General features: G+C 42.2%; 1 protein-coding gene across 12 annotated transcripts in view; it reads left to right on the plus strand.

The window, feature by feature from the left end:
* Positions 1-19,816, plus strand: part of LOC123998977 (nuclear factor 1 X-type-like) — a 173,968-nt gene that overhangs the window by 15,183 nt on the left and 138,969 nt on the right. For 8 of the 12 annotated variants that reach the window (XM_046304271.1, XM_046304280.1, XM_046304270.1 and 5 more), the window contains one exon: positions 720-755. The exons of the other annotated variants lie outside the window; for them this stretch is intronic. In XM_046304271.1, coding sequence (XP_046160227.1) covers positions 720-755 — 36 coding nt within the window. The remainder of the gene's footprint in view (positions 1-719; positions 756-19,816) is intronic. 12 annotated transcript variants of the gene reach the window in all.

Below are 19,816 nucleotides of genomic sequence, written 5' to 3' on the forward strand. Positions count from 1 at the left end.
GACTGAGTTTTTAGATAGCGTTGCCCTTTCCAGTCTTGCAGCACTACACTCTTAGAATAAAGGGTGCTATCTAGAACCTAAAAGGGTTATTCGGCTCTCGAGAACCCTTTGAAGAACCCTTCTGGTTCCAGGTACCAGCCCCTTGAGTTGCATTTAGAACCCTTTCCACAGAGGATTCTACATGGAACCCAAAATAGTTTTACCTGGAACCAAAAAAAGATTATCCTATGGGGACACCCGAATAATCCTTTTGGGAACCCTTTTTTTTGTAAGAGTGTAGGGCTTTTTCATTTATGTAGGTACGATTAATCAAACCAGATTAGATCAGTAAAGCAGAATTCAACACTTTTCTTCTCTACACAGTGGAGTATCCGTGATATTGAAAAATACACATGACATTGTTATTGTTGTTGTTGTTATAGTCATTGTTAGGCATAGACTATTATTTGGCTATATCACGGAAGCATGGCATGCTTGGCTTGTTTCCATAAAGCCACCAGGTCATAACCATTTTCTTTTCGCATTTGCCTAAGCCACTTTATGCTAATGATTTTGTTTATGCTCACAAGTTTATACAATAAATGAAATGTGATCACCCTATACTATTCTTACTCGTACGACATTTTAACATCCTCTTCTCTTTGCTCTCCTGCTCGCGGGACGGTGACCCCTGCGCGGGAATGCTTTTCACACCTCTTAACACCCTCGCGACACTAAAGTATTGCACTACTCACCTTCTAAACAATCCATTAGTGGTAAGTGTTGCCCTATTATTTATTTTAAGGCATATATATTTTAATGTGTGTTATATAAATTTTATTAGGCATTGTTACCATATGTTGTTGTAGCCCATATTACTTTTTTTAATACTAAAAATTAAAAAACGTTCGTTTAACTTAACCATTCATCTTATTGAAAGGAAGCATCATTTGCTAAATGTATTTCCCACACGTTCGGACTTTGTTGAAAAACAGTCAAGGTATGGGCACAAGGCCCAAAAATATATTGGCCCGTTTTTTTTAGACAACTCAATGCTAGTCAATCACTTTTGCCTTCGGCCTAAAGTCCTACTAAGTTGTTTAAAAAGCTTAACATACATAAACCAAAAGTTAACTGCGGAGAAAGAACAAGATGGCTATTTAATACAGTTTCGTTATAGGCCTAATTTCTGCAGTTTGTAGCCCCGCAGCACCGATTGGCTGAAAGTAGCCTACTAGCCGTCCATTCAAGCAGATAGGCCTAATGTTTAGCAAAAGTAAGTCACATAATTTCAGGATGTCATCTAAAATTTGCAAACTTGTTGCCTTGAAAATGTATTTTGCTTTTCCCATTTTCATGCAATTAACCCTTGAGTGGCAAACCCAAAATGTTTTATCATTAACCCATTATTTGCATGCATATTTGAGACAGAAAGACTAAACAGATATTTGTAATATTTCGAAACAATTAAGTCCTAAGGAACATATTTCTTGTTGCAAGTCATCTTTGTATTGCAGATCATTAAATAATTCACCTTTGTCTTAATTACCTTCATGCCTACATTTGTGGCTTAATTCACTGCCCTAAATTATCCTAAATTAGGTTAGGCCTAAATGAGTATGTATTACTGTGTGTTGCTGCATGAAGGTAGACACATATAATCTATGTCATTATCAGTTGTTATCAGGCATGGTGTTTTGAATTTAAACATATTCCACTGAAACCTCCATGTAGACATTTTGTGAGGTGGCCTTACAAACTCTCCTCACCCATCCCCTTCCTCTCCTCTCTTCTCCCCTCCTGTCCTCCACTCCCTCCTACTCTCCTCACCCGTCTCCTTCCAACCTCTCCTCACCCCTCCCCTCCTCTAACCTCTCCCCCCCCACCCCTCCTGTCCTATCCCCTCTTTCTCCCCAGGCCTGGAAAATGAGTTGGAACAGCTGTTCAGGGGATTAAAATCTGATGGAACTACAGTCTGAATAAACAGAAATGTTGGATTTTTTGAAGTAAAGATACACACTCATACAAACAGCCCCATACACACACACACACACACACACACACACACACACACACACACACACACACACACACACACACACACACACACACACACACACACACACACACACACACACACACACACACACACACACACACACACACACACACACACACACACCAGAACCTTCCGTCCTACGTCCGAATGCGATTAGGCCACTGTGTGGTTATCACTGGACCAGGATCCACATTTTTTTAGGCTGAATGGCAATGATGTTTTATACTGATGTTTAAGAGGCACTCGGACAGCACTGACTGTGGTTAATCTATGGAGCAAAAACAAATACCCAAAGTGTAGAGCTCCAAAACACTGAATTTCAGTGGGAAGAAAAGTAGGCTTTCATGACTTTTATAGAATTTCAATGGCGGACATATTGAATTATTATATTACTGTGCTTGAGTTCAGTTGTGCAGAGAGCAAGCCCCCTGCCCTGCAATAAAGCCAATCAGAATGATGCAATGAATGTATGTAGTCTGATAGTGCTTTTCTGATTGGTGTGGAATATAGCCATTGGAGTGAGCCAGTAGAATAATAACCCATGTGTTCCAGCCAGCCCAAGTCAGTAATTAATTTAATGGGTATGTGAACATTATTATGTTCTCCTCCTCTATCCCTTGTTGAAGGTTGGAGTTACGGTGAAATCGGAGTCCCCCAATGGCCTTGTAGGTGTCTCGTGGCAGCGGGTGGCTCTTTTCCCATCATGTAATGGGGACAGCGGCAGGCCACAATGCCAGACGCTCACAAGGACATTGTGTTCCCTTTACTTATTCATTCCTACCAGGCCACCACCACCACCGGCGGCCTCAAGTCTCCTTTGGTGGTTGGTTGGTAGGTGGTGGAGTTGGCAAATTCAAACAGCCATAAACAATGAGGTGGCAAAGCCCTGGTCTCTGTAATGACAGATATGGGCTGGCTGGTGGCTGGTGCTGTTATCTATTCCTCAGGGAGGAGGTACTGTGTCCTGGACCTTTGGATGCCCCGACTTGTTAACATTTAATGAACATATCAAGAATATTTACAGGACATATCAAGGTTTTGTTGATAAATGTTTTTGGAACATTTTCCATCAGACTTTGTAAGTCCATGTTGTCCACTGCTGTATCTCCAAAACATGTCTGTCTATTTTATGTAGAATTCAGTACACTGTGTGATGGGGAAGACAAAGACTGGATGAATTGGATGTATTTTGGCAAGAGGGAATATAGATTTGAATTAAGTACCATGTAGTTTTTATCTCAAGCTGCATGCAGAAAAGCCCAAACCAACTGAGTCTCATTCAGTATCTGCACAGCTGTCCTAGCATCCGTGGAGAATGGATTCCTATTGCTATTGCCATGGGAGTCTCCAGCCAAGAAGAATAGGAGGATATCCAGTGTGTGTGCAGAAAGAGTGGTGTGTGTGTGTGTGTGTGTGTGTGTGTGTGTGTGTGTGTGTGTGTGTGTGTGTGTGTGTGTGTGTGTGTGTGTGTGTGTGTGTGTGTGTGTGTGTGCGCGCGCGCGCATGCATGCGCCGCACTGCCGTCTCCACCCTCCTGCCTTTCCCTTCGCTCATGTCACCCCTGGCATGGATTATGCTTTGGCAGAACCCTGGCAATGCCTTTAGCCCCAGTGCGGTTCCGTGGTCGCTGATATGTTGTGCTGTTGCCATGGCTACAGAACACACACACACACACACACACACACACACACACACACACACACACACACACACACACACACACACACACACACACACACACACACACACACACACACACACACACACACACACACACACACACACACACACACACACACACACACACACAAGCACAAATGACATAATTGAGCTAGAATATACATAGGCACACACAAATACGTCTGTACAATATGGGAGAGAGAAGGGGCTAAAGTGAAAATGTGGCTTTCCCATACAAATCAACAGAGGGATGGAGGGAAGGATCCCAGCTCTGTAGGAGCTGTGGGCAATAAGGCAGCTGCATGGGATGGACTGACACGTTGGTACAGTATGTGCTTTCCATGATTAGTCATGCATCTAAAGAGTGGAGCACCTATTATCACCTATTATCACCTATTATCACCTATTATCTAATATTTAGACCACTGACTGTCTGACAACTAGTTTATCTGGAAGTGAGAGGATATGGTGAGGTTGGTGGTAATTGTGTAAGAGAGGGTGTGGCTGCTTGGGTTTGCAGAGATAGGCATGCCATGGTGTGTTTTGACAGTTAAAAAGGTCTACAGTATGTTGGTCTTATTTCCTTTGCCATTTATTTCTCACCATGCAACATTCTCTCTGTTCTCTACCCATCCCCTGTGGAGTGTTAGTGTGGGGGAGATGATAAGTCCTAGTGTTTTTGCCTGATGGGCCCTATCTCAGAGGGCATCGGTGAGATATGCAGACCTCACCCACTAGCACTCTGTTACACTCCACTAGGTCTGTAGTGTGGTGTAATGGCAGTGTTTGAATTGAAAAGTGCCACACAATTCAGAATTGAGGGGATTGTATGGAGCTTAACAACACGGAGGGAGTCTGCTCTAGACATAAATGTAGACTCCTAAGTCTATCAGTAGTAGTGCTGTAATGGATTTCTAAGTGATTTATAAAAGCTGGTGGATGTGCTCTTAATATCAAATACCTCAAAATGTTTTGGGTTTGTTTGTCTCATACGGAGCATAAACCTCACATCAAGTGTGTGATTGGTAATATGAGAAAGAGCATGAAGATCCATTGTTTTGGCATGTCACAGGTCTCTGCTGCTGCTCATTGACACCCCACTGAAGGTCACTACAGTAGGGGCCTGTTGTTTGTTATGGAGGTGGGGACAGCAGTCTGGTCACTGACCTCAACTCCCACTGATCTAAATATATAGACCCCTCATTACATTGCTGTTGGATTCATCTGTATGAAATCTGAGATCTATCTACCCCTCTTCCTCCCTCTTGCTCGCTCTCTCTCCCTACCAGACACACACACACACACTAATAACCAAGCATGCACAAGCTCACACAAATATGGCACAATCTTGCCTCTGAATCGGTAATATCTCCACATCTATTTCAACACACCCATCCAAAACACATACGTACAGTATGTGAGTGAAAACAGACACACATACATGCACATTCAAACCCTCTCAGGCTTTATGCATTATGCATTAATGGACACATACACCGGCAAACACACACGCTCAAACACTTCCCACACCTGCACACACTTAAGCACGAGGCGCAGGTGTGCATTCTTGACTCTCCCTTGTCAGGCTGGTGCCGACCGTCAAAATCACAGCCAGCACCACTAGACCAGAGTGATGATTGGGGAGGTGGTGTTGGTGGGGGAGGAGGGGGGCTGTTGTGTTGCCAGCGTACCATGTGTGCCAGCTCCTCGACTGACTCCTAACCCATATGGCACTTCACTCCCTAACCTCCCCCAAATGTGACTGTGGAAACATACTGCATTAGCACTTCTCCCTGCACCTGGCTGTGGCTGAAGAGACAATTATGTACATTAGCAGACAACTGCAAAATACCTCATCTCACAACAATGAATGTGGGGAGTGGTGGTGGTTGGGCGAGGGGAGAAGTTTAGGGTAGTTGTAAAGTGAAGACGTCACCCAATGACGTCACATATTGTTCTCATGTAATGTTGCCATTTTGCAACTCTTTCTGATGATCAGGTGAATCTAGGTGAAAGTTGATTTGTGGGTTTTGGCTCAATTAATGACACTACTTTAATCGTGTTTCCTGTTTGTTATACCTCATTGAGTTAGTGTGTTGAAATAGAATCGGTTTTGTTTTTCTAGCCTAGGGTGTGATGAATGCAGCTGAGAGTTGGAACTCTGATCCTGGATAAGATTACCAATCTGAAAATGATCACTTTATAACTAAAAGTGTACATCGAAGTAAAAAATACGTTTTGCTTACATATTTTAATAAGGAATGAGAATGATCTACACCGGGATAAATGGAGCATTTAATGGGTTAAACTTGGAGGGAAGAGGTTTTCCTGTCTTGGGGACGGGTGGTGGAGCATTGCCGTTTGGATTCTAACAAATCCTCAAGTCAAGCTGTAACAAAAGCACTTGTAACCTTATTTCAAGAGCTGAAAAAAAACACAAGTTAAAAGGAAAATTAGAAGTTGAAGAGACAAGGATCATAAACAACAATATCAGTATCTTAGGCTGGCAAGGCTGCACATCTGTTGGTCTCAGGTTCTTCTATCTTTCTTTCTTTCTTTCTTTCTTTCTTTCTTTCTTTCTTTCTTTCTTTCTTTCTTTTTTCTCTCTCTCTCTTTCCTTCTCTCTGTCTGTCTGTCTGTCTGTCTGTCTGTCTGTCTGTCTGTCTGTCTGTCTGTCTGTCTGTCTGTCTGTCTGTCTGTCTGTCTGTCTGTCTGTCTGTCTGTCTGTCTGTCTGTCTGTCTGTCTGTCTGTCTGTCTGTCTGTCTGTCTGTCTGTCTCTCTGCCTCTCTGTCTCTCTGTCTCTCTGTCTCTCGCTGTCTGTCTCTCTGTCTCTCGCTGTCTGTTTCTCTGTCTGTCTCTCTGTCTCTTGCTGTCTGTTTCTCTGTCACTCTGTCTGTGCTGTTTGGCCACCCGGTCCAGCGAGGATTCGCTATCGCCCTGGGAACAAAGCACTGCAGCTCTCTCCTCAGAGCAGGAAGTTGGGCCCTGGCCAGTGGTGGAAAATCTATACGCATAATATAACATATCTTTCTTTACCTTACATGAACTCTGAGGAGGACTAGCAGCTATGAGCAAACACAGAAAGGGTGTGTGTGTGTGTCCTGAGATTCTTGTGAGGGTCTGCTGGCTGTGGCTGTAGGCCATACTGAGAGTAGTGTGGAGAGCAGGGCACGGCCCTTGGTAGTAGTCAAACACAAATAACTGCTGCTACTCAATGTGGAAAAGGTATCCACAGTACTCTGAACTTCACTTCACTGTTGGGGCTTTGAAAATGACTTCAAGCCAGAGTGTTGCTTTTGACATGGAAACCTTTCAATTTGAGTGGAAAATGTTACCCCCTTCAGTGAATTTTTTGTATTTTTTAAATGTGCAATACTTTAAGGTTTATGTTAAGTAGGCTACAGCCAGACGTTCACGTCACATTACGTTTATTTTTGTCAAAAATACAGATTGTATGTAACAACAATGCATGAAGAAAAACAAGGTCAAGCCTACATATGTCACCACCAGGTTCAATGGGGGACTTCATGACATCACTGTTGAAACTCAAGGAACTGTGTACCAACTCGCACTGTTTTCACAAAGTGGGAAAAAGCTTCTCCTTCAAACATATGCAGGAGTTTAGAACACCAGCGTTGCTTTGCTCCTTGATCAGCCCGTTCCCATACTTAATAAGATGTCTGCTTGTTTGAGGTATAATTTATTTTAAAGCACTTTCTCATGTGACCACTCACGATCTGAATGGAGAAACAATGTGCTCTTGTCATGGTCTCAGTTTTTAGTGCTTTGTTGAAAAGAGAATGAGGAAAAAACTACAACCCCTGTCTAAAGTGTCAAGTTTATGTCAGTCTTTTTGGCACAGGATGTCTTGAGAATAACCTTGTACAACCCAAACACATATCATTATCGTCATCAGTTAAGTTACGTTTTGCCATCTGCAGCATATTATGGGGACTGTCAAGTCTAGACATGATGGACCATCAAATGGTGTTGAATATCTACATCAAATCCCTACACGTTTGTTTTCATCTGTCATGTCATGTCTTTTCCATTACCCAAATAAGGATAGTTCCCGACTTGGAGTTAGGACTCTTGTGGGGACCGCAATTCCCTGTATGTCCTGGTCATGCTACTAAAATGTATGATAAAGTAGGAATGGCTTAGGCGGGTGCAGATGTGTACATTATAGTGGGGTTTTAAGTTAGAGATTTATGTTCATCATCTTCAGACTAGATGGAAGAGCTCCTGACCTAAAGACATGTCTGTAGTTGATCTGCTTTGTAGGATGTGCTTGAGTTAGCTGTGTGTGTGTTTGACTGTGTAACCGAGGGTCAATGTGCTGCTAACAGCCTAGCTTCCTCCGACTGCCCCATACTGGGTGCGAACCAGTGATCCTCTGCTTCACAACACACGTGACCGCCATTGACAATGCTCCAAAGGGTTGAGCCAATCAAAAGGTTCCAATTGAATGGCTCCTTCCGCGACATTTCAAGCTAGCCCTGAAGTGAGCTTACAGCACGTTCTTAAAGCCGCTACATTTGCATAGAACATGTTTGAGCCTGAGTGATTAAAGTATATGTTTCAGTGAGCATTCAAGGGCAATGTGCATCCATCTTTAAAATCTAAAACATTTGCAGCAGCAACTGCTCGAAGTAAAAACAATCATGGAGAAGAGAGTCTGTGGGCAATACAGTAGGTCGGTTAGCGCTCCAAGCCGTTCTTTTAACCAATGTGAATTGTTAGATCCCCCCCCCCCATCAATCAACACGTTGCATATTTACTGTAACTGAGCTCTATGTATATTTGAGAAAGACTCTTTATAGCCATGGCTGGTTGTGTTCTCTCCTTGGAAGCGGAGTGTGATTAAAACAGACAATATAAGCGTATTGTATTTCCTAGGGGACAGGAAGGAATGTGAATGCATCATAACCATATTACTCTAGTTAGGATTTGTTTCTGTTGCCAAGTCAGTGGATACATGGGATACCCTCCCTAACAGTGGCTCTGCACAAACAGACAGAACCCAACCCAACTCCAACCAAAAACAGCCACCAGAAAGATGTCTGCCTCCTCCGAATCCATCTGACATTTTTTGTTGTGAGAGAGAGAAGCATGTCGCTGGTGGGACTTTGGCCGGTACAATCCCTCCACTGTTAAAACAATGCCGCAGTTGTCTTCCATAACCTAATTACTCCCTCCAGGGGGAGAAAGGCAACAGCACAAAATCCCAGAGTTAGGGGTTCTGATCTCCACTCTGAAAGAAAAGGCCTCATTCATTTCCCTCCACCACACAGACGGTCTGTTTTTCATTGGTCTAGGATTGGGTTGAGTTTAATAGTTTAATTACAAACTATCATGATATTGGAGTATAAAAGCTTTGTTTTATTTGGAGTCTGCTCCGTGATCTCTTATGAGAATGAGGAGCACTTTCTGTATTACGCCTAGTAAAACTAGTTGGGGTTTTGATTGAGGTCATTTTAACATATCTGACCTCTTGTCCTATGCCCATAATGTGTTGGAGCTGGAGATTAATCAGGATATCACTGTTATCATGCTCTTGTTGATACAGGCAGACAGATACTGTAAAGGCACACAGAACTAACATGTCTTTCAGGTGCAACTTTTCTGTACAGCAGGCTAGGGAAAAAAATAAAACATTGTTCCCTCTTAGTTTTTCATCACCTCCATCATGTACTAGCACTGGAAGGTTGCTGAAACGTTATTACAGTAATTGAACACAAGGAAGTCTCTACAGGAAGAAGGGAAAGGGATGTGGGCAGTAGCATTTACCAATAGGAAAACAGTGTTCATGTCTCTCACTCCCCACAACATCACCCACCTCCTATTTTAATTATTTGTTTATGCGGACTGAGAAAATCAGAGCTGCCATTGTATGACACATGGCAAGTTTACCATTGTATAGCCTTTTTTGTCAATGTTTATTGCTAACTTAGTCTGCTTAAAGAAGTCTCTGCATTTGGTTATCTGGGGCTTTTCCTTCTACTATGTGGCACAGGCTTATAAACACAGAATAAATGAGTCATCATCTTTACATTCATTGACCAGAAGCCTTTATGAGGATTTCTTTGGTTGACATTGGCATGAATACAATTCATCTGTATATTAGTTCAGCCCCACACAAATTGAGTTTAGTAACATTAGCTTTTTTGCTTAAGTTTTATTTGTTGTCAGTTGGTTCATGTAAATATAAGGGGTATGCTCTGATGCAGTGAGTGCCTACACAGTATGTCCATGTAGGCCTACTCTATGAACAGGCCACACAAGAAGACCAGACAGTGGTGTGTCTCTGTGAGTGTTTGTGTTAGCCTGAGTTGCTTTCCTGTGCTGTGTGTGGCTGTGTCCGGCGTGTGTGGACCCCGGCCCTCATTGTCGGCATCCTCAACGTTCTTCCGCTCTAGAGGGGATGGCAGCAGAGGAAGCTTAACTTTGCTGACATGAAGGAGGCTCTTCCTTCAGTCTCTCTATTGGTTGATTAACCCTCTCTGTCTACCTGTCTGGGACTAACCACTGGGACTAACCATGAAGCACGTCTGGGGTTCTTATCTCATGTTTGGTTCACTGCAACAACGACAATGAGGACGATAGTACCATTGTTACACAGTTACCATTTTCTTTTCAGATATATAGACATTATGCTTGAACGTAAATCGCATTAATGCACTTTCTTGAACCTCAAAGAGAACATTATTTATTTATTGATTTACATCTATGAAACAAGAAACAAACAAGTACCTGTCTTGTCTATTAAAATAGCTTCCATACTTTCTCTTGGATGATGAAAGGGAATTGAGTCATAATCACGTCAATGACTGCTAGATAATGGTACATGTGGGTTATGTGAAGCGGCTCTATTTAATATCATCACATGAATCATTTTAATCTCTTCCCTCCCTCCCCCTCTCTCTCTTTCTTTCTTTCTCACTCTCTCTCTCTCTCTCTCTCTCTCTCTCTCTCTCTCTCTCTCTCTCTCTCTCTCTCTCTCTCTCTCTCTCTCTCTCTCTCTCTCTCTCACACACACACACACACACACACACACACACACACACACACACACACACACACACACACACACACACACACACACACACACACACACACACACACACACACACACACACACACACACACACACACACACACACACACACACACACACACACACACACACACACACACACACACACACACACACACACACACACACACACACACACACACACACACACACACACACACACACACACACACACACACACACTTTCTCTCTTTCTTAGCAGAGGCAGTCCTTTATTGGACCTATTGCAGACACACCTACAGGAGTGTCCATGAGCTGCACCTCTATTAAACATACCCCCATTTGTGTAATTGGCCCTCAGCAGCAGTAAAACAAAGTACAGGGTGTTTTGGCCTTACTCAAGAACCGTGCAGGTGTGACTGACTGCAGATCAGCAGGCCTCATGGAGGACTCGGAAGCAAGACTCTAATAGCTGGTTCTCAGTTTCCTCATGTGAGAGAGAATGGTAGAGAGATAGAAACATAGAGACAGAGGGGGGAGAGAAGGGCACAGACATGGAGGGTGAGACAGTGGGGGTTGTGAGTTTGGGATGGCGGCAAAGCATTTGCATAAAGGACAGGGCAGTGTGCCCGGCTGTGGAAAGGGTTGGCATCACGCCTCACCGACTGGCAGAGGGAAGACTGAAGAGAGAGAGAAAAAAATGAGAGATGGAGAAAGACAGAGAGGGGGGGGTGGGGTAAATTTAGTCAATAGTGCATCCCTTGTTCAGAAAGAGGAGGGCCCTGGCTGTTGGCAGGAGAGCTGGATAAATCTCTAGTTTGATTGTGTGCTAGATTGCCCCTTTATTTCTTTGATTGCAAAGCGTTCAACACTCTGCAAGAGTAGTGTGATTCCCTGTTTGTGCATGTGTGAGTTTTTTGTTCAAGCCATGATTGTCTCCTCACATGTTTCTCAGTCTATGCTTATATGTAATCAGTACATCTTGCAATTTAGAGTGGCTTGTAAAATGCTAACTCTTCCTAACCCTAAAGCACATTATTAGTAAGCTGTATGATCCTCCATGGGTTCACAGCAGATCCTGGTCTAGACAGTTCTACTGCCTTACCCATACCTAGCCAATGTAATACTAAATGCTAATTTACTGCATAGGCATTAATATATCCTCAAGACAAATGGACCACAGAACAGAGAAGGAGACCGAGTCATTTGCCGGTGGCCTCTCCCTGCCCTCCAATCAAAATACACCCAGTCCAAAGTGGACTCCGCCCCCACAGACAACACTCCACGGGTCTGGCTCAATCAGAGAGGACCCCAGAGTCACAATGCTGCAGCCGCACTGGCTGCACTACTGATGATGTCATAATAGTAGAGCGTGAAAGGGACGATTATCTAGCATGGGCTTGTTATTTCTGTCCTTGGGTATGACTAGCTTGTTACCCATAAAGCCTGTAGTTACGACGGAGACTGTAATGATGCGTCATACTGTACTCTTGGGGCATATGTGTTTTTTAATTACTAGACACCCCTTTGATTTCTTACCCTGCACTGTTTGAAAGTGGAATAAAGCCCTTTAGCTTTATTTAAGCAGCAAGTTAACACATGAACGTGAGACCCCTCTTTTCATGTAGTGTTGAGATTCTGAATCAAAAGGACATGTAGTGTTGAGATTCTGAATCAAAAGGACATGTAGTGTTGAGATTCTGAATCAAAAGGACATGTAGTGGGTTCTATTTAGACTGTGGAACGTTGTTCAGATCTCTGAGCTCTGGTATGAGTCACAATGCTCATAAAAAGTTCTCCCAACTACATGAATTGGGCCATAGAGATAACAGTAGGCAATGTGCTATGAATTAAATCAGGCCCTATCAAGTTAAAAAAAATACTTTCGATTTCTGAAAACAACATTGCTTTTTGTGACGGACATATTCAGTGAGCTGCCAAGTAAATTGTCATTAGCCATATATTTTAGCCTCGCAGACCATCGTTTGTGGGATTGTTACCAGGGTTTAAGGAGATGAATTGAGATTTAATTGGTGAATGGAACTGTGGACGTTATTTTCTGTGATGAATACATTTCAATTTTAATTCACAACGCCAGAACTGATTGCTAAACAGTCCTTCCTTTAGTGTAATCATGTCCTCCAGAGGTTCAGTGTTTCTTAATGGAGGCCGACAGCGGCTGGGTAGCTGCGGCCCGTCGACGGCTCTCTGAGGAGATAAACATGTTGTCTGGTGCAGAGTCAGCCAGCCTGTCACAGCACGGCGTGCCGCCAGCACCGTCACTGAAAGCAGGGCGGTGGTTTCCCTATTCAACTAAACATTCTTTCTAGACAGCGGCGTGGGGCTAGGGGGAAGAGGAGGGACAGGAGAGGAGGGGGGGGGGGGGCATGTGATGAGGTTCAAGTGGAAACCTCAAGTGCTACTACTGCTACCCTCATGAAGGCAGACCTTGTGGTGATATGCCTTGTCCTCTGTACAGTAGCCTTCTCACCGGTTTTAAAGGGTCTACTCACTAGTATGACATCATTAGCCATCATCAGTATTGTTCTTTATGTAAACATACTCATGTGTTGCTAAATTTGTTTAAAATATTTCCCTGCACATCCTGTCAATAATATCCCATCGTTTCTCTGGAACACAAAACAAGTTTCAGCCTGCGTTATAACTAAAGGCAGAATAATATCAATTTGATATCTCTGTACACCATTACGAAAACAAAATGGTTTAGATCATTGGGTTCACCTGGATCTCAATGTTTTCAGAAAGGTTTCAGGTCTTGACATGGCACACAAACATTTTAATGTTAATTCAGGCCGGTGCTGTTTGCTTAATGATCCTTGGCTTGATTTGTTCTTTAAAGCTCAAGATAAATCTTCTGGGGAGTCTATTGGAACCATACCTCGATATCTAACACCGCCTCATGAGTACTCCAGTCAACTATGTGGTAGTGCAGTGTGATATAGATGTCAGTGGTACTGTGGAGTGGGCTGGGGAGAGGAGAGGTGGTGGTAGTACTAGCCCCTGCAGCAGCGTGGCGTGGCTGTGAGGTGACGACCCTGCGTGGGGCTGGAATGTGCCGTTCGTGCCTCCCTCTGATGGCTCCCCGGCCAACCCTGGGCCTGTGAGCACGCAGCACCACAAATTGCTTGCAGATTTTTCACACATAGTAACGCGCTGGTTTGTAAACTGAGATAATTACAACGAACGCTAGCGCTGCACTTCAAAAGCCTTTACACATCACTTGCTTGCCCACAGAGAGAGTAAGATTGTGGGGAGGGTTTTGCTTTTTCCCCCTTTAGGTTGAATTTTCACTCTCTCCTTATTTTTCTGGTTTAATGGTTAACAGAATTGTTTACGCTGATTACAATGGAGAGTTACGAGGCTGGCACTGTACTCTCACTGTAGCCTATACTAATCACAATGGAAAACACTGGAGGTAAATGGGGGGCTCAGTAGAGCTTTAGCCTATGTCCTCAATCCCGAAAGAACTAGATTTGAACCCAGATGCGGCGGCTGATAGTGAGGTATTGGGAGGTGAATGGATGGCACTGGCACTTACAGACATGAATGTGTTAAAACAGAGGATTGACAGGACTTCGGAGGAGATCCACAGGAACGTAGGGGTGTGGGTGCGTGGGAGAACGTGCTGACTGACAGTGTGCCAGTGTCACTGTTGGCATATGCCGCCTTTGTCCCTTACTCACCTGCACCCTCAGAGCCATGTAGGAAGGGGCAGACCAAACTGACACGCGTACCTGTGGCAGGAGCCAGGCAAGGACACACACCTACTACCCTCTGAGAATGGCAAAGCCTGTATGAATGGCATCTTGAGTGTATATGTCACTTTGTGTATATGACGTTCATGTCTGTGGATGTGTTGGTCATTTAGGGTCTATATGTTACATATATATTATATTATTATTATTATATTATTACATGTACGTAATGGCTCTATGGGTCGTTCTGGCTCTGACAAGGCTTGCTTACTTACTACTTAGGTTACATGTACATATTTGCACATAAGTCTGTGCATATAATTTGGATGTCCCTGAAGTGATGGTGTGTCAGTACACTGGCATGCCTACGTGCCTGGGCTGGCATGGCATCCCCCTGCGGCCATGTGTCTCTCACTCACCCAGGAGCTGCTGCATGTGTCTGCCTGGCCTGGCTGACTAAGCCTCCACTGCCGCCCGCCCTACCTCTTCTACTCTGTGTGGCCCGGCAGGGTCAGGGTCTGCCAGCATCCAGGGTCAGGGACACTCAGCTGGTCAGGGGAGGACAGCAGTGAGCCACACCAGGCCCACATCTCTCTAATGAAGAGACAGGCTCTCAGGTTATCCAGACAGACCATGGCATAATTGGTCTAATGAGATGAGAATGAGGCCTGTGCTGCTCAGGTATCTTTCTACCATGGTTAATGGATTGTCTGGTTGTCTGACGGAAGACTAAGTTGTTGTTTGTATGGTCAGAAACATTTCAGATTGTTCTATTTGACAAACACATTTCTGAGACATTTTTATGCATCATCATTGATCCTAGACAATTGTATTCTGTTGTAAAACGTGTAATACTGCAATGCATCTATTATCAAAATATAGACCTATTCGCCTAATGTTGTTCATGTATTCAGTTGAATTGTACATTTTTGAAAATGATTTAGAAATGTCATATAATTATGACATTTCCTTTACTCTGCTATTGACCTATCCCACTGTGCAAAATCTGGTTGAAAATCTGGTTGAATCAACGTCGTTTCTCCGCCATTTCAATAAAATAATGAATTCAATGTGATGACGTGGAAAACTGATCGGATTTGCAAAAAGTAATCAACGTAAGGGAATTTCTTATTTTTTTACGCCCAACTTTTACCCTATATTTTTGAGGGGTTTAATAGAGAATTCACGTACTCAACCAAATGTAATTTAACATGAGACGTTGAACTGATGTCTGTGGCCAGTGGGATGGGCCTGCCTGAAGTATGAGACAACCACATATCTTATCTGGCCTTGACCATAGTCAAGTGTCCATTTATAATGTTGGATAAGGAGCCCGATATTGCTATTGGAAACACAGATACACTGTTTAATTTCCTTGTTTGATTACCTTTATGAATTTGTATTATTCACATGTCGCTAACGCAGGATCACTGAGAGGCGACCTGCCCCTTCTGTAAATGCTTTTAACGTAGAGTCCCTCCCCGTCGTCAACTCTGCTAATGGCCATCTCTAAAGTAGCAGAGGTGTTCATTGGAGACCTCTCCATACCACTCTCACGTTGTGAGAGAAAAACAAAACGTTGTGTTTCAAGTGGATGATTCACCATATAGGTATCCAGCAAGTAATGACAATGACACCACTCGCCTGTTCTCAAAGTTAGAGAATAGGCTGCTGCAAACTGTTTGTGCTCACCTCTGCTCTGCGTACAGGGACTCGCACGACCTGTGGAACAAATCACCCCTTTACATCGCTGTCCATGTTTCCCTAAAGCCAACGAATAAAACCCTTTCTGTATCCGATGCACACAAATGGCATCCAAGTAGGCCTACTAAATGTTTTAAACGAAAAATGGATGGTTGTCAAACGCGTAAATTCGCAAAGGTTGAATTTCACTGTAGTTTACTCAACGTTGTGCTGCCTGCGCTCATTGCCTATTCGTTTTCAAAGAACGTTGCATTGCTGTCTTGGTGTAGGTTTGCACTAAATCAGACAATACAGAAAAACGTCTTAACGGCTTAAAGGCTTATTTGAAACTTTTTCAATTTACACTTTTTGTTGGAGTTAATTGGAAAGGAGTGCTTAGACGAGATGTGAGTCTTTTGCGCCCTTTCCCCTAGTCGTGGATATATTGTGTTAAGAACATTTACAAGAAGTTCAGAGAATGATTATACAAAAGCAAATTCCACATTATGTCGCTGGACAAATTCTTTAAATGTTTATGCTAATGAAGTTTCTCTTCAGGTTCGTACAAAATTGGGTGAAAATGGGGTGTAAACCTCATTTACATTTGTATTGAAGTTCTGTTATTGTTCATATTTTGTCACCATAGATTATGCTCATTTGCACACACTGTATATAGACTTTTCTATTGTGTTATTGATTGTAATGTTTGTTTATTCCATGTGTTGTTTGTGTCGCACTGCTTTGCTTTATCTTGGCCAGGTCGCAGTTGAAAATGAGGACTTGTTCTCAACTGGCCTACCTGTTTAAATAAAGATTTTCTCAACTGGCCTACCTGGTTAAATAAAGTTGAAAATAAAATGCTTAACTCAGGAAAAAAATGCGGATTTGAAGATAACAGCGGAAAAAAGGTTTAGATTTTGAAAAGTGGTATGAGTATAAATGATATATTTTAGTTAGGCTATAAAGGAGCACATTCTGGGATTTTAAAGGTGTTTGTTGGTTTTTCGATTATTAGCCTTTATCTTTTAAACTTCCCGCTGTATGAAGAAATCAAAATCGAAACCATTTGTTGAAAACATAAGGACTCTTTTTATTATTTTACAACAAATTATTTCATTACCTCCATATTCATTACCTCCATACCTCCATATCATATCCCTAAACCTAAAGGTTTTTCTCTGCCAGTGAATCTGCTGAATATGTTCATATCAACGAAAGTCGCACACTTAGCCTAGACATAGGCCTATACATTTCCTAAGCATTTATACTTATGAATTTCCGTATCAAAATCAAATCAAATAAAATGTTATTGGTCGCCTAGACATATTTAGCAGATGTATTGCAAGTGTAGCAAAATGTGTAGCAAAATGCTGTTACTAGCTCCAACAGTGCAGTACTATCTAACAGTTCACAATACACACAAATCTAAAAGTAAAATAATAGAATTTTGAAATATCTAAATTTTAAGAACAGCAATGTCGGAGTGGCATTGACGAGAATACAGTAGAATACAGTAAATACATATGCAATGAGTAAAACAGTATGTAAACATTATTAAAGTGACCAGTGTTCCATTATTAAAGTGACCAATAGAGTACAGGTGCTGGCGTTCCTCAAAATAAGTGAAATGTACAAGCAACACACTTTGAAACAACTTTCTGGATTAAACTTCGGAATACTTATCCAAAGTAGGCCTACTGATGTATGAAGAAAATAGACAAGAAATTGGAAAAACTGACACATAGTCCTGACCTAACTAAAACATCATAGAAACTTCCAATCCATGTAGAAAGCCTATATTATGTCTGAAAAAAAACCAGGCATATGTTGTTGTTTTTTATGAAAAACAAATGTACCCTAATTTATACAGCAGTCTAATTTATCCAATCCTGAGTTCAATGTTTCCTGATTTTCCATATAGACTTGTGTAGACCTTCTTTTAAAATGCCAGTGAAAGAGTTCATCTGCACTTGGCAGGTCTCCTTCTGTCATCCAGATGCAAAAAGTATCGAGAAATACCAGTCCAAAAGTGTTTCTCCATGGATGTAGTCACGTTGAACATTTTCTGTTATGTTAATATAATACACATTGTTTTATTTGTTTAACTGAAACACTTTATTTTTGTATAAATTGCATGTTTAACTTGTATGAGGCAACAGGTAGAGTTGCCTATAACACGTGCTATGTGAGTGCAGACTCTTCGCCTCTGCTAAAATATTATATTCGCACAACTTGGAACTAAAGTTTTTGAGTAGGTTAATGGGCTACATTTGGTGTCTATGCTATTGATTAACATGTTTTATATCATGTTTTTGAATAGGCCTAAATATATAGGCAATTGCTCTCCCATGAAAGGGCACATATCCCAATCAATATTCTCTTGAATGAACATATCAACACATTTCAACTGGCCTATAAGCACACTGAAGTATTTGCATACACTATTCCCAACACTTACTGGGGTAAATATAGTTTACTAATGAGTTTGGCCATTCAAGAAATTTTCCATCCGTGAATTAATCACTTTCTATACAGCCTAGGCAAGGCCTAGGCCTATACATATTTATGCAACCAATTGTATTGTACAATTTAGTAGATTTTAGCCTGCCAGTTTGGATTTTTAGCTACATTTATTTGTAGGTGCTTGGGTTTATTCTGCTATTATTAATTGAAACTGGATTTTACTGACGGTGACAAAGTGGCACAAATGGCTCGCTGGCTGGAGTGCCAAACAGTCTTTCCAGCTCCTTCATTTCCATCGTCCTCTTGGCAGACTCTGATGATGATGTCTTCACTCTTTAAGCATTAATATTGTAAGTGCCGCGTGAGGAAAAAACAGTGGCAGCATATTTAATTGTCTTGGCCAAAGTCTTAACTTCACTATTTTTAATGAGTTTGAAATGTTTTTCAATAGGCTAGATCATCATATTTTGAAATGTAGTCTACTGTGAATGTGTGAAATCACTATAGTGGCATTTGGCCTATATCATACCATGGCCTGTCTGCTTGTTGTAACACAAGGCATAGTGGTGTGGTTAGTTAAGAGTTCACACTTGTCTGTAGGCCTGATGTTTTTCGCGGTCTTTTAGGAACAGTCACGAGCAGCAGGTCTAGGTGGGGTCAAGTATTCGTTGGATGAGAGCCTGCGCACCGCATGTTTCTGCTTCCTGTCAGTCCAGACATGTTATTGAAAATGATGACAAATAAATGAAATGAGAGACACAAAGGTAACCATTTGAGACACTGGTTGAAAATAGCGATAAAAATGGCAGGGCTAGCTCAAGCAATTCAGCAGGTAGCCTGAGAGGAGCCATTTAGACGTTATTTGAGTGAGTAAATAAATGTAGGCCAATCATGTAAATGAATGAAAAAGTCTGTATGATACCACATTTAGCAATTATTGATATCCATAGACTGTACCTTTGCTCATTGGAGAATGTAACATGGTGCCAATGTGAAGACAGGGGCCTATGCCCTAAGGTTTCAAATGGGTACAATTGCCCTTATTTTAGCACCCCAAAAACGTAATACTTCCAGATCAACTGTAATGTCAATACAATTGTAAAGCACAAGTTCTCCCCTTTCCAACAGAATCAATTACATGACCTAAACACTGCCCGTTTCTGCATAATTCAAGCAGGCAATGAAAGAGTGATAATGAG

The sequence above is a fragment of the Oncorhynchus gorbuscha genome, linkage group LG16 (assembly GCF_021184085.1).
Source record: "Oncorhynchus gorbuscha isolate QuinsamMale2020 ecotype Even-year linkage group LG16, OgorEven_v1.0, whole genome shotgun sequence".
Classification (NCBI taxonomy): domain Eukaryota; kingdom Metazoa; phylum Chordata; class Actinopteri; order Salmoniformes; family Salmonidae; genus Oncorhynchus; species Oncorhynchus gorbuscha.